This window comes from Heliangelus exortis, chromosome 7, assembly GCF_036169615.1.
Source record: "Heliangelus exortis chromosome 7, bHelExo1.hap1, whole genome shotgun sequence".
In the NCBI taxonomy this organism is placed as follows: Eukaryota; Metazoa; Chordata; class Aves; order Apodiformes; family Trochilidae; genus Heliangelus; species Heliangelus exortis.
In genome coordinates, this window is record NC_092428.1 from 1,002,765 (window position 1) to 1,016,800 (window position 14,036).

General features: G+C 49.8%; 1 protein-coding gene across 1 annotated transcript in view; it reads right to left on the minus strand.

Annotated features, from left to right (window-relative positions):
• PDLIM1 (PDZ and LIM domain 1) overlaps positions 1-14,036 on the minus strand; it is a 30,747-nt gene that overhangs the window by 4,201 nt on the left and 12,510 nt on the right. The window contains exons 3-6 of the mRNA XM_071748141.1: positions 12,546-12,630; positions 3,850-4,025; positions 2,391-2,545; positions 355-472 (exon numbers count right to left, since the gene is read on the minus strand). Coding sequence (XP_071604242.1) covers positions 355-472; positions 2,391-2,545; positions 3,850-4,025; positions 12,546-12,630 — 534 coding nt within the window. The remainder of the gene's footprint in view (positions 1-354; positions 473-2,390; positions 2,546-3,849; positions 4,026-12,545; positions 12,631-14,036) is intronic.

Consider the following 14,036-nt stretch of genomic DNA (forward strand, 5'->3'; position numbering starts at 1 on the left):
TGGTCCCTGGTGCCCCAGGCATGCCAGGACTGGGCACCCAGAGCTTCTGGATGAACTCTGAGCTCTTCCATGACCATGCAGGCCAACTGCCAGCACTTGGTTGCTGCAGTGAACTTATTCCAAGGGGTTTGGAGAGAAGGTTTTGTGGTTGAGAAGCTGAACAGTGAATCAAAGACATTGGGTTGGGTCCCTCCCATCCAGCTCCTGCTTCCCTTCCCAAGGCAGGGCTGTCAGAGCTGAGAAAAAAACCCCATGGTTTGAGGTGGCTGTGGGTAGGGGAGGTGTTTGGGGTGCAGTGCCTCAGCCCCACAGGGGAAGTGATGCCAGCAACCCCCCAGGACAGAGTGTACTTACACAATGCCAGATCCACACTTCTCACACATGAGCAGCTTCTGGGCATTCCCAATCGACGAGGCCACCTTTGTGGTGGGGGCTTTGACACTCCTAAATCCAGAGGGTTTGGTAGGGTCTCCTGGAGGAGGGGGGGAAGGAGAGTGCTTGGGCATGGGAGCTGTGAGGCTCCTGGCTCTTCCTCCCGAGCAGATGCTCTGCTAGGAGGGGGTGCTGGTCCTTAGCCCCAGCTCTGAGGCAGGGAATCATGCAGGGATTGAAGGGAGCAGGGATTTAGGGTTGTGTGGGGAGCAGGGAGAGAGGGGACACAGCTGAACCTGTGGCCCAGGTGCCCTCCAACCCCAGTCCCTGCCCTCTGCCTGTAACTGCAGGGGACCCTTCCCAGGAAGGAAGCAGCAGCAAGCCCCATTTTTTAGGCTCTTCCCTATCACTGCTGCTGATTCCCCCTGCCTGGAGCTCACACCACACGTTGTGTTTTTTTTTAAACCTCTCTAAAGAAATCAGCTTCAACAAAGCTCTGCAGGAAATGCAACCTGTTCCCCCACCTAAAGCTCAGGTGTAAGCACAGGAGGGCTCATGGTGTTTCCACACCCCAGTCAGTGTCCAGGGGTGACAGCCAGCGGTGCCCCAAGGGAGTTGTCCCAGCTGAGGATGGGACATCACCTGGAGGAGCAGCCAACAAACATTCTCTTTATCTGCTGTTTATCAGCAGGGACATCAGCTCCTCTGCAGCAGGGGTGTCTGAGGCTGGGGAGCAGGGGGGCAGCCTGGGGCACCCCCTCCTCAGGAGCAGACATTCCTCTGGGGCTGTGTAACCTCTGCAGGGTGATTATCAGTGCAGCAGTGCCAAAGCCTGCCCTGGCCTCTGACTGGGCAGCCAAACCTTCTGCCAGAGAATCCCAGCAATGCTTGCAAATCTTCAAAGAAAGATAAAAGAGAGAGAGGCTTTTCCCCCTTATCTTTTTCAGCATTACTTAGCAGAGGGGAGGACCATGGATATGTGAGAAGCCCCAGCAACTCCAGTCCCTCCCCTGAAGGGCAAGTTGCAAACACTCAATATTTTAAAAAGGTGCTTTCAGGTTGGTATTTTAACAGCATTAAAAAAAAAAAAAAAAAAAAAAAAAAAAAAGGCTCCCAAGATCCCGGTTTCTATCTTCCTATTGTTTCCTTATTTCCTTCATTTTGCTCTTTCCTTACAAACCCCTCAGACCCACTTGGCTGATTCATTTCCCTTTGTGGCAAATATCTCAGCACCAGGGTTTTGTTGGATGAAACTGAACGTTCCACTGCCAAGCTAATACCACAAAAGACAAAGTTTCAACTGGCCTAAGGGGAAAAAAAGTAATTCTTGGAATTCTTTGCCTATTTATTTGTTTATTTTAAGTTATTCAAGGGAATAAGAGAGTATGATTTGGCCCCCACCTACATTAATTGGCTTTATTATCTTAAAGTCTGTAGCCCTGAACTGCACAGGACCAGATGTCAGATGAAGAATGTGAAGCAGATCAAAGTTTCAGAGATGAAAAGCTACAAGCTGCTCACTCTAACCACACTTTATAGATTTTTATATTCAGCTGTGGAAGTGAATCCCTTTCCTTGTGTAAAGGGATGGAGATGAGAAGCTTCAGGACTCACTGCAGAGCCCTATCTCATGGTACTGTTTTAGTCTTGAATCTATTAAGGTCTTTAATCAGTGAGTGGCATCTCAAAGGGGCAAGGCTTCAGAAAAGAAAGAAGAGGCTCTGCAACTTTCAAAATTCCTTCTGGCTAACTAAAGGTTGCAAGGGTTTACTTCTTGAGCACTGAACAAGTAAGCAACAGTTTGGGCCCACAGACACGGAAATGAATCAGGGAGAGGAAATTCAGGAGTAAAGAAGTCAGTGCACTGGTTTGTTTCTGTGGGAACCATTTACAGACACTGCCCGGAACAAGCACCGACTGGGGAAGGGAAGGAAAGTTCTGGATGTTTCCCTGGAACACTGCACACAGCCCCAGGAATGGCAAAAAGGGAAGAGTTGAGGTGTGCAGGGGGTTCTTACCTTTCTCTTCTGACTCCAGAATCTCTTGCAACACGAGGAAGGAAGCAGACTGCCTGGGTGGCTCGTTTGACTCCTGATTCTCCTGGAGCATCTTGTACACCTCAGACTGTCTGTCTATGGCAACACTGCCCAGGGGCTGGGTGAGCTGCTCTGAGCTGGGGAAGGAACAGAGAACACACTCCTGTGGCACAGCTGGAAGCCCCCAGACAGTCCTGCTGGCAAGGAATTTACACCCTGCATCAATCAGCTGAACAAACAGCCCCAGCCATGCTGGATGTGCTGGCACAAGAGAGCTGCAGCTCCACACAGCCCTGCCCAGTGCCCAGGTGTCCCCCATGCTTTGCCTCCTGAGTGCTTCCTAAGTGCATCCTGGAGGACAGATAACACTCCAGGAATGGAAGCTTTCTGCCCAGGAAATCTCTGCTCTGGTTAACAGGAAAAATGAAGGCCTGGTGTGCTGGGCTGAGGATCCCAGGTGGTGGCTGGGCCACCCATGGAAATTCCTGGCATGCACAAACTCCCTTAGACTCCTGTGAATCCCAAACTAAAAGGAATTCCATTACACAGAAATCTTTGCAAGCCTGAATTGGCCCAAAGGTCACCTCCATCTAACCACAAGATCCTTTGATTTTCAATCATTTCATTCAGTTTTTAAGTGTTTTATTATTCCCATTTTGTAGCTGGGACTCTGAGCTCATTTGCAGCTTTTAAGGAGCGGGTCAAGAGCAGAGGAGATGTCTGCCTGCTAAGACTAAGCCCTCCTTTCAGCTGCTGCTGTGCCACAAGGGACCTGTGCCCTCAGCCTAGAGCCCAGGTTCCTGCCTGCCTTTTGTTCTGTGGCTGGAATAAAACATCTCTGGAAAAAGGAGACAACTGACAAGTCTCCTCTGAGAGCTCAGTTACATCATGCAGCCTTATAAATGTAAACAGCTTATTGGGTTTCACCATCCCTGCACCCTGTGACTGCCTGAAAAGTGCATAAGCATCCTGCAGGTCAGGCTGAATTGCAGAAGGAAAATCTTTTTCTTGAGGAGGCAACTCAAGAACCCATGAACTGCATCCTCCCCATGCACTGCATCCTCCCCATGCAGCTGCATCCTCCCCGTGCCAGTGCTGTTCAGAGAAGTTGAGTTGTCAGGGAGTTGCTCTACATAATGAACTCCTCAGAGCTAAAACCACTGCATGTGTTAAAAAATGCTGCTTCCATAAAAAAAATCCCATAAAGCACTTCCATCTCTATTCATTTCCAGTGGAGCAGGAAGCACGTTCAGACTTGCAAGCAGATGAACCCTCGAAGCCTGAATCTCATTTACTGAAGTCTCATCTAAAATTTAAAAAAAACCCCACCTTTTGGGGGTTAAAAACTGCTGCCCTGGCAGCAAACTCCTGGAGCCTTCCCGAGGGGGGGACGGGGATGGGAAGGAGAGGGGAAGAAGAAGAAGCAGCAGCAGATACTTACCAAGGCTCCGTGGCTCCAGGTGCTGATGTCTTGGACTCCACTGCATTGTTGAAGGTCTGGATGTTCTCTGAGGAGTAGAGTCCTGCTGGGCTGTTGTACTGAGCAGTGATCACCCTGGGGGCAGCAGTGAAGGGCACGGCGCTGCGGTTGTGTGCGCTCCCCACGGGTCTCATCTCCTGGGGACAGCGGAGCAGAGGTCAGGGGGGCAGCACCCACTGCAAAAGGGGGTCTTGGGTGTCTGGGGTCAGCTAAGGAGTGGGATGACACCACCACAGGTGACAAGTGTCCTGCTCTACACATCCTGGGGGCTCCAGGTCTCCTCCCGGGTGGCTCCGGGACCTCTCGGAGTTTCGGTGCCAGGACCAGGAGAGCTCAGACCCAGCAGCAGTAGCCCAGGTAGCCACACAGCATTCCTTGAGAGCCCTGAAAGCAGGGATGGTCTCCAGGGAGGAGTGAAGATGAGGGGCAGAAGGAGCAGCACTTCTGCAGCCAGAGCTGGGAGCCTGGCATTGGGCAAGGCAAAAAACAAGAAGGGATTTGTGTCATTACTGCAAGGGTTATGGAGCATCTCTGCTCCTCCAGCCCAGCCCTGGGGTTCACAGCTCCCTGGGGTGAGCAGCTTGGGGGTTTCTGGACAAGACATTCCCACAAGACAAGTGGGAAGATGAGCACTGCTACTGGAAAAGCCTGTCCACAGCCAGGGAGAGATGAACACCACAGACCTCTGCAGGGCCAGAAGGGGGAGAGGTGACCCAGAGAGAGATTCTGGGTTTGTGAGGCTTCCGGAGGTGTCAGGGGATGCCTGGGGACACTGGCTGCCCTCCAGGCAGAAAGGAGCCACATCCAAGCTGAGACAGACATGAGGAAAGATTCATCTGGAGCACAGGCAGCTCTAAAACAATGGGGACATTTCTGAGCCCCACCACCAGTTCAGCCATCTGGGGATGGGCAGCCCTGGGGCAGAGCTAACAACACCCAGGGCTGATTTCTCCCCAGGGAAGACACTTGAGCAAAGCAAGGAGAAAGCACAGGAGGAGAGCAGCCAGAAGGATGGAGCAGTGCTCACAGGGACAGCTGGAACAGCCAGGGCTCAAAGACAGCACCAAAATGGGCATTTCTGGAACATTTCAGCCAGCTGCAGAGGCTGAGAATGGCTTCACTAGGACCCAACACCCCCTCACAGGATAAGCACCCAGGAGAACCAAGGGTGACCAGATCCCCTGGGCTTGTGGGTTGGTTTTTTTCCCATTAAATCACTTTTCTGCCCCCAGCTTCCCTTGGGCAGCTGGCTAGCATCCCCAGACTGACAGATGGGAGTCATCATCTCACTTCATGGCACTCCAATAGTATTTATTTATGGCCCCAAGCAGAGCACTGGACCCCTCTGAGAGGAGCAGGCTAGACCCAGACTCACTGGTGAGTTAGGAGTGGTTTGAAATCAGTGGAGGAGCTCAAGATGTTCAGGTGTGGGGGGGCTCTCCCACAGCTTTTTGGCTGATGAGCCATGAGGCTTCCCCACACAGTAAAGGAAAAAAGCCCCTGGAGTAATTAGCTCATCTCCCTTTGCTGCCATCTCATGAAAAGCACAGAACAGCTCTCACAAAAAGAGTCTTTCCCATGGCAGGAACTGTGGATTTTGGCAATTAGAAATAAAAAAAAAAACCAACAAACCCACATTTACTTCAGCCTGTGTATCACACCATGGGGAAAATTATCAGTGGTCCTGTCTCAGCCTTAAACACACATTAGCCCTCCCTCAGGAGGCCCCAAGTAGGAGAAGGCTCTGGAGATGTAATTAGTTGGCTTAATGGAAGAGAGAGGCAGAAGTTTAAGATTGAAGGGGTTATCCTCTCAGGCCAAATGGACACAACTTGTATTAGGGAAACATTTAAGTTTTAACCAAGAATTAGGGAAAGGGGGCTAATTTTGAGCATTTTTTTAAAAATTCTGGTTTCCTAAGGAAGGTGTCCCAGTTACATGCACGTGGGCACATTCCCACCCCTGCCAAGGAGCTCTGAGCCTGTCAGCCAAACCCAAATCAGTCTGCAGTGATGTTAAAGATGTTTTAAGTTCCTACAAGTGCTGAGATAACAGGCAGCCAAATGGAGGGGAGGCTGAAACCACAGCAGTGCCTTGAATCCAAGAATTACAGGCACATAATCCACATAGGAGATTCTGGCCTAACATTTGGCCACCAGGTATGTTTTCTGCCAAGGCCACAAATGAAGCTTTCAGGATTGTCAGAACAGCTGGTTTATTATGTGGATAAAGTTTACTGACCTAACAACAGGTTAAACAGAGCCATCAGTGCAGAAGGTGGTGTCTGAAGGTTGGAGGAGAAAAGCCCCCTCTGGAGCCCAGCACAGAAGGTAACCCAAGAGTCCACAGTGATGTCATGAAGGGCATTTGAATAATCCAAATTCTCCAGCACCCACTGTGCTGCTCTTTCTGCTTGAGCAGTGCAAGGAATTTGTGAAGAACAAGTGCTTTCATGATCCCAAGATCAAAAGATAATGTGTTCTCACTGTCAAATGTATTTACATAGGGATTTTCCAGAACTGCCAATCCAAACCCTGGGCTCTGCAGCAGATTTGTTAAAGCCCCAGCTCCTGGAACCCTGTGTTTCTCTGAGTCTTTAATACCAGGGAATAAAATAATAAAAAAAAAATCAGAAATGTAACATTACTAAAAACTTGTCCACCAGCAGGCAAGGGAATAAAAAAGAAAAGTTAGTACAAAAGTACTGTGTCCATGTGTGGGGGCAGCACCTGATTTATGCATTAGAGATGTTTGGGATTTGCAGCAGCTCCAAGGCTGGGGAGTTGCCCAGGACCAGCCCAAGGAAAAGGGCTCAAGCAGCATTGCAGAGCATCCCCAGTGACCTGACTGCAAAGGGAAACCTTGGCAGCTCCCAAGTCCTTCAGGCACAAGTGCAAAGTCCCTAGTCCAGAGGGTAAAACCCCCCAACAAGCTCAGTCCCAAGAACAAATAATGTTTGTAGGCTCCAGCTCGAGTTCATAGCATCACAGAATTGTCATGGCTGGAAGGGACCTTAAAGATGACCCAGTTCCAACCCCCTGCCATGGGTAGGGACATCTCCCACTAGCCCAGGTTGCTCCAAGCCCCATCCAGCCTTTAAAATATCCAGGGATGAGGCTTCAACCACCTCCCTGGGCAACCTGTGCCAGTTTCTCACCACCCTTGTGCTGAAGAACCTAACATCAATCTACCTACCTCTAGTTTGATTCCATTCCCCTGGTCCTACCACTACCCAAGATCCTAAAGAGTCCCTCACCAGCTTTCTTCTGGGCCCCTTTAAGGTACTGGAAGGCCCCAGTAAGATCTTCTCCAGTCTGAGCAACCTCTCAGTCTGTCTTCATGGGATCAGCCTCATGCCAAAGTCCACAGCTCTCCTGCCAGGAGGGTTTTTCTGGGTGTTGGTGGCAGCAGCTCTCTCTCTGGGGGCAGATGGAGGACACTGCCCTGCAGCTGGGTTGGGTGCCAAGGGGCTTCCCTCACCCCCCTGACCCTCCCTGTCAGGGAGCCCCCAGCAGCCACAGTGCCAGGGAAAATGTCCCTGGGCCAGGGCAGGAAGCAGGTCAGCATTTCCTACTGCATCACAGGGAAGGAGCTGGGAAAACAATGGCCCCTTCCTCCCTCTGGTCCCTCCTGTGCCAGACCCTGCTGGGTGACAGCAAAGCCTTGGCTGTGAAAGCCCCACACAGCTGTGTCAGTTGTCACCTCTGTGCCTGGGGACAGCTGGGGGGGCAGATGGGGGCTGCTTCCTCCCTGCCATGCAGCAGGGATGGCCCTGGAGTCTGCTCATCCCAAATCAGACGTGGGATTCCCAGGAGCAGCCACCTCCATCAGCTGTGCTGGGGCACAGCAAAAAGCCACCCAGATGCCTCTGTGTCCCCCAGGTGCCCTTGGGCAGGTTAGGGATGGGTGAGGGGGGGCTCTTGGGTCCCATGGCCAAGCCCATCCTGGCTGTACTGACCTCACCACCACCAGGAACAGGAAAAAAACCCTGGAGGCTTTTTGTTCTTCCTAAACAAACTAAACTGAGGGGTCAGGCAGCCCTTTCCCCAGAGCAGGGTTGTCCTCTCCTCACAGCAAGGTTGGGTGTGAAGTGGGGGCCACCAAAACCCACCTCCAGGTGTGGGGTCATGGGTTAGGAACTGGGCAGCTGCTGCTCAGGCTCCCAGGGCCAGGGGATCCACTCCCACCCCACCTTACCAAGAAAATAAAGACAAACAAACAAAGAGCCAAACCACCAAAAAATGAGGATGCCCCAGGAACATGGGATGTGAGTCCTGAGTCAGAGCCCAGCACCTCGGGGAGGGCATTCCTGGACTGAGCACCTCGAGAGGAGCCACACCAAGAGGAAACAAGATTAAACATTTCTCAGGATAAATGTTTGCTCAGCTCTCTGAAAACAGTCCCCTGAGCAAACCTCAGCACACCAGAGACCTCTGGGCCCGTGGGGAAGGCAGGGGGGAGGCTGCCTGCACCCAACATGCAGCTACAGCTCAGAAGAGGACACGTTCATGGCCAACTACCCCAGCTCCAATCACAAGGATTTACAAGTGCCTTTACTTTCACCTCTCCCTCTGTTATTGTTTGGGGTTTCTCAGCTGCAGAGAGATCTTTTGCTATGCTTTGAAATCTGATTAGAAATTAGGAAGGGTCTGGGGCTTTGTTATTGCAGGGGGATAGAAGCACAAGGCTGGCTTCCCACATCCTCTCCCTCTGTGTCCCCAAGACATTCCACATCCATGCAGTAACTCCCTGTAACCCACACCAGCAGGGCAGGCTGTGCCACTGCAGCTCCTCCAGCTGAAACGAGATGGTTTTCTTCTGTGTGCCTATTGTTCCACACTTTGCCTCCACACGCATGGCCTTATCAAAGGCCAGGGCCAGCCACACCCCCGGTTTCTATAGCCCCTGCCTCCTCGGTATCCAGGGAGATAAAATACACAAGACAGAAACAATGAGATCACTCTGGAGGACAAAGAGGAGAGGGCAGGCACTCTCCAGAAAACCTGGGCAGACAGAAGTGGCTGTCTGTCAGCCCACAAATGCTGTGATTCATCTCCAGAGCTCACGTCTGGAAGTCACTTCTCATTTCAAACCAAAGCCCTCTCATGTTTGAACGCTCCCATCTTCCTTGGTGACAAAGAGGTGACCTGAGCCCTCCCAAACCAAGAGTTGGCTCTGACATTCTGAGGGGGTACCTCACTCCAAACGGGGTCTGTGGCCTTCAGGACAAAATTTTTTGGAGACAGCTGTGGTGTTGACTTCCTCCCATGCCAGTTTTTCACAGCTCATTCCCTCTACTCAGAGATTGAGCATTGACCTCAACATTCTACAAATACATGGGGGGGAAAAAAAAAAAACATCAGACAGACAAACCTATTCCCACAGTGTCCAGGTCTGACAAGGCACAGCACAGCCTTGGATTAGACTAAAAAAAATGGTCTCTCTAACCAAGTTAGAGAGACTAACTTGGTCTCTCTTCCTGGGATCCCTTTCCTAGAGACACCTCAAGCAGAAGGGGGAGGCAGACATTATTTTAGAGTTCCCCAGTGTGGTGAGGAACCCACTGCTGGTGGGAAAATGACACCGAGTGATTGCCCTGAGGAGCTGGGTGAGAAGTGCAAGTGCAATAACTGAGTAAATGTACTGGGATGACTGCCATTTCCTTCCCCTCATGTTGCCATGGTCACACCCAAAACAATCACCACCTCCAGGCTGCTGCACCTTTTGATGAAATGGGATTTTGTCATCCCTCCCACCTCAGTTTAAATTAATTTAGAAGGATCAAGACAATGGTAATGAAATAATATTACGCCTGGAGCTCTTTCCTGAGCAAAGGTCAGCTTAGACAATGAAGTCAGTCTTGGAAGTCAGGACTTCAGGGAATGCATGGGAGGTTGTGGAATGCCTTTTGATTTTCCAAAGGCACACAGAAGAATCTTGACTTTGCATTCCAAGTAAGGGAAAACACTTCCAAGGGACAACACAGCATTTTGCCAAGTATCAGCCTCCAGAAGGATCACAGAAGTAAACAAAAAGTGTATTTCAAATGGGGTAAAAAAAAAAAAATAAATGTGTAAACAGTGATCTTGAAACGTGCAGCTAGTCACCAGTTCCTGAGACAAACTGGAAAATAATTTATTTTGCAAAGATCTAGTTAACTGCACCAAGAAAAGGGGAAGAGGAAAAGAAGACAAGTGCTGTGAGAAATTTCATTTGGGATACTGAAAGCAGGAGAGGCAACACCAACCTCATTCTGAGAAAGCTGGGAACCTACTTGAATAACTGCAGTCCCATTTCTACAGCAAATGGTTTTAAAGCATTAATATTTTTTTTAAGCCTGAAGTAAGTCTGCTCCCATGTATGACTGAGAAACATCATCAGAGCAGCCTGGATCAGGACTTCAATGAACCATTTGGACTCAGGAGGTCCCATTTTTTTTGGTAAGTGAATTAATAAGTGTCCTGTGTGATACTGTTGCCAAGGAAAGCAAATATATTGTTTTCACTGGCAGGCAAATTAAAAAAACCCTGAAACAGCTCAGCACTGCCTTCGAAGATCAGCTCTGCTCACAGCTTCTCCTGATCCTGTTGGAAAAATGAGATCCTAATCCTCATGGCACAAGTCCTCCCAGTCAGCCAGGCTGGTGCATCCTCACACAGCATCTGCTGAGGATGAGGGGTTGCAGCTGCCCTTGGGGATGCTGCAGAGACACAGCCCCAGCTGCTTGTCAGAGCTCTGGCACCAGTCAGCTCTGCTGACTTCATGCCCCAAACAAGCAGAGCTCACCACAAACCTGATGTGCTGCAGCCAGCTACTGAACAAGAAAATGGGGGTGTGTTTAAAAGAATAAAAAAAAAAAAAAAAAGAAAAAAGAGAAAAATAAAAAAAAAGAAGAGGGGGGAAAAAAAAGAAGAGGGGGGAAAAAAAAGAAGAGGGGGGAAAAAAAAGAAGAGGGGGGAAAAAAAAGAAGAGGGGGGAAAAAAAAAGAAGAGGGGGGAAAAAAAAGAAGAGGGGGGAAAAAAAAGAAGAGGGGGGAAAAAAAAGAAGAGGGGGGAAAAAAAAGAAGAGGGGGGAAAAAAAAGAAGAGGGGGGAAAAAAAAGAAGAGGGGGGAAAAAAAAGAAGAGGGGGGAAAAAAAAGAAGAGGGGGGAAAAAAAAGAAGAGGGGGGAAAAAAAAGAAGAGGGGGGAAAAAAAAGAAGAGGGGGGAAAAAAAAGAAGAGGGGGGAAAAAAAAGAAGAGGGGGAAAAAAAAGAAGAGGGGGAAAAGAAAAAAAAAAAAAAAAAAAAAGAAAAGAAAAAAAGAAAAAAAAAGACTTAAAGCAAAGCTTGAGTGTTCCTTTTACCCCAGGAAATAACTCAGCCATCACAAGGGGTCAAAGCCTGATTTTTAGGGAACAGCTGGTTCTTGGTGCCAGATGAAGGGTGGCTGCTCAGAGATAAGGTTTGTACCAGGAATCTCTCCACAGTTCCTCACCAAATCTCCTGCTGAAGTCAGTCAGAGGTTGGCATCCCCAGACTCAGCTGTGCCACACCTGGCAGCACTGCTGTATCTATCCACCAGCCAGGGTTAGAACCAGGATCAGGCCTCAGGTTAGGGTTCAGGAGGCTCCACTGCCAGGATTTGTGGTGAATCCTGCACAGCCTGACCTTCAAGATGCTCCTTACTTGGATTTTAGGAAGCAGGGCACTGATTTTAAGTTCAAGACTGGAGTTCAGCTCCTTCCCAGCTCACAGCAGGCTCCCTGAAACAGCCCAGGGGTCACCACATGGATTCAGTCCAACCAAAGTCCAACAGCTCAGTCTGTGCCTGGGCTGAGTTAGGAAATCCCTGGGGAACATCACATCACCCCACACAGCAGCCTGGGCAGGAGAGGGAGCAGGGGCAGAGCCCAGGCCAAGATCTGGGCACCACGTGTGCTCCTGCAGGCTCAGCTCCTTTCCAACCCAAACTGCAGAGTCAAACCAGCTTTATCTCTGCTTCCTTTGCTAGAAAGGCATGGAGGAGGTGGGAAAATCCACACCACTGCCTTCCTGAAAATCCAGAGAAATGCCCTTGATTTTAGTGCACTTCTTGTAGATCTGTGCACTGTTACCTTCTAAACCCAGCCCAGCCTATGCCCTTGCAGAGCTCACAGTTAGCACTACATCCACTTGACAGAGGCAGTGGACCCATGAAGCAAAGCTACCAAAAGGTGACAAAACCAACCTCCTGGACTGCCAGGAGGAAAAAATACAAAAGGCTGTTGTGTTTCTCTTACACCTTTTTCACAGCTAGACTGCTAGCAAGAGGAAAAAAACAGAACAAAAATCCCCAACAGGAAACACTAGGAGAGAATAATGTCCCTCCCCTCCCAAGACCTTCCTTATCTATGAAAATCAACAGGCTTAGCAGCAGTTGCAAGGATTTTCTGAGCCACACCTCTACAGTGCCTCTGTGCCCTGTGGCAGGGGGGAGCATCAGATGGCAGGGACACCTCTGGCCCAAGCAGTTTACCCTTGGCAAAGCCTCCACCAGGTGTCCAAGGGCCACCCCATTCCCAGGAGGTACGGGGCATGGCACCTTGGGGCCTCCTGCTCAGAGCCTTGGAGGATCAGGCCAGAAACCACTCAGCAGTCAGTCAGAGTGGGAATAAGGTATGCAAACAGTGCATGGCTTACCTGGGGCTGAGAGGCCAGGTTCATCTTGTAAGGATGTGCCTTTCCCTCCTCAGTTACAAGTGGTGACCAAACTTTTGACTCCGTTCTGCAACAGACACAGAGTGGGATCAGTTAATTTGTTCTCACCAGCCAGCACTTGTTATTAAAAGACTTCAATTTCATCAGCTTCCCAGATATTCCTCCAGTACACAGCACTAGCCACATCAGGAAGAATCTGGAGAGCCTCATTTTAGGCACATAACTTGGATGAAAAGTCCCCTGGGACTCCACTGGCAACACACATCAAGCCTGGGCTCCAACCTAAGCAGCAGAGTTGAGGGTCACCCAGTGGCAGAAGCTGGAGATACCCCCTAGGTGCAGAACCTTTAGTTAAGAGGGACAGTTCAGACTACTGAGTGTTCCAGCTTTTCTGGGTAGCTGGGAAGAGGAAAGATTATTGAGTGCACTGACTCCCCAAAGAACATCTTGTTCTTGAAGTTAGGCTGCCCTGGAGAAGCTCAAGATATTTGTTTTGTGTCTCTGCAACGTTCTTATTTATACAGTGGTATCTGTGCTGAACAAACAGAGGCTCTGGGGAATTATGAAAAAAAACCCCTCAAACAACAAAAGGGTGTAAGTCTGCAATGGGACTAAGAACTGAGGTGACATCATGCAGCAGAGAAAGTCTGTGGAGACTTCACTGGTTTGTGGTCTGACCCAGTTACTCACAGCTGCCCAAAACACAAGATCTGTGACCAAAACCAAGTGCTTTTACCATCATCATTCTGGAGCTTTGCTGTGTCCCAAAGAACAACAGACAGACAAGTGGTAAGGGAGAAGTCCAGAGCTCAGCTGTGTCTGAGACCCTTTGTGGGAGCCACCCACTGCCTACATTTCTCAGAAGCAGAGGTTAGCAGCTCAGAGGGACCAAACAGTGCCACTTTCCCCCAAATTTTTAAGAGCAGGGAAGAAGTGGCTGCAAAGAGGAGAGAGCTCTGCTGGTTGGCTTTGCCTTGCAAGGCCATGTGCTCCATCCCAAGCCCCATGGGTAGCACCACTATGGTACCAGCTCTCAGCAAGGGTTTCCTGGCTCTGCTCCTGATGGCAGTGTCTGCACTTCTACTGAAGAGTGACAGGAGAAAAAAACCCACCAAAACCCAGCACCTAGAAGTTCAACAGATGTCCCATTGCTGGACCAGGATTTGTTTTCTGGAAGCTTGTGAAGTGTGGGCACAAAAGGCAGAGGTGGATTGGCTGGACTCAGCATGGTTGTGTCTCAGCTAGATGGTTTCATGCCTTATTTATAGGATGCAGCATTTGCTGTTTCATCCCAGGAGAAACCAAGCCCCAAGATTAGAAAGAAATGTCTCTGCTAGTTTGGATGGGGAGGCACTGGGAGGAAGGAAATTGCATGCAAGTCAAGGCAGGAATCTGGGGAGGAATTTACAAAATACAACATTTTTCAAGAGACTTGGCTTGAACACAGGGTAATGTAAACATGACAAGAGTCCA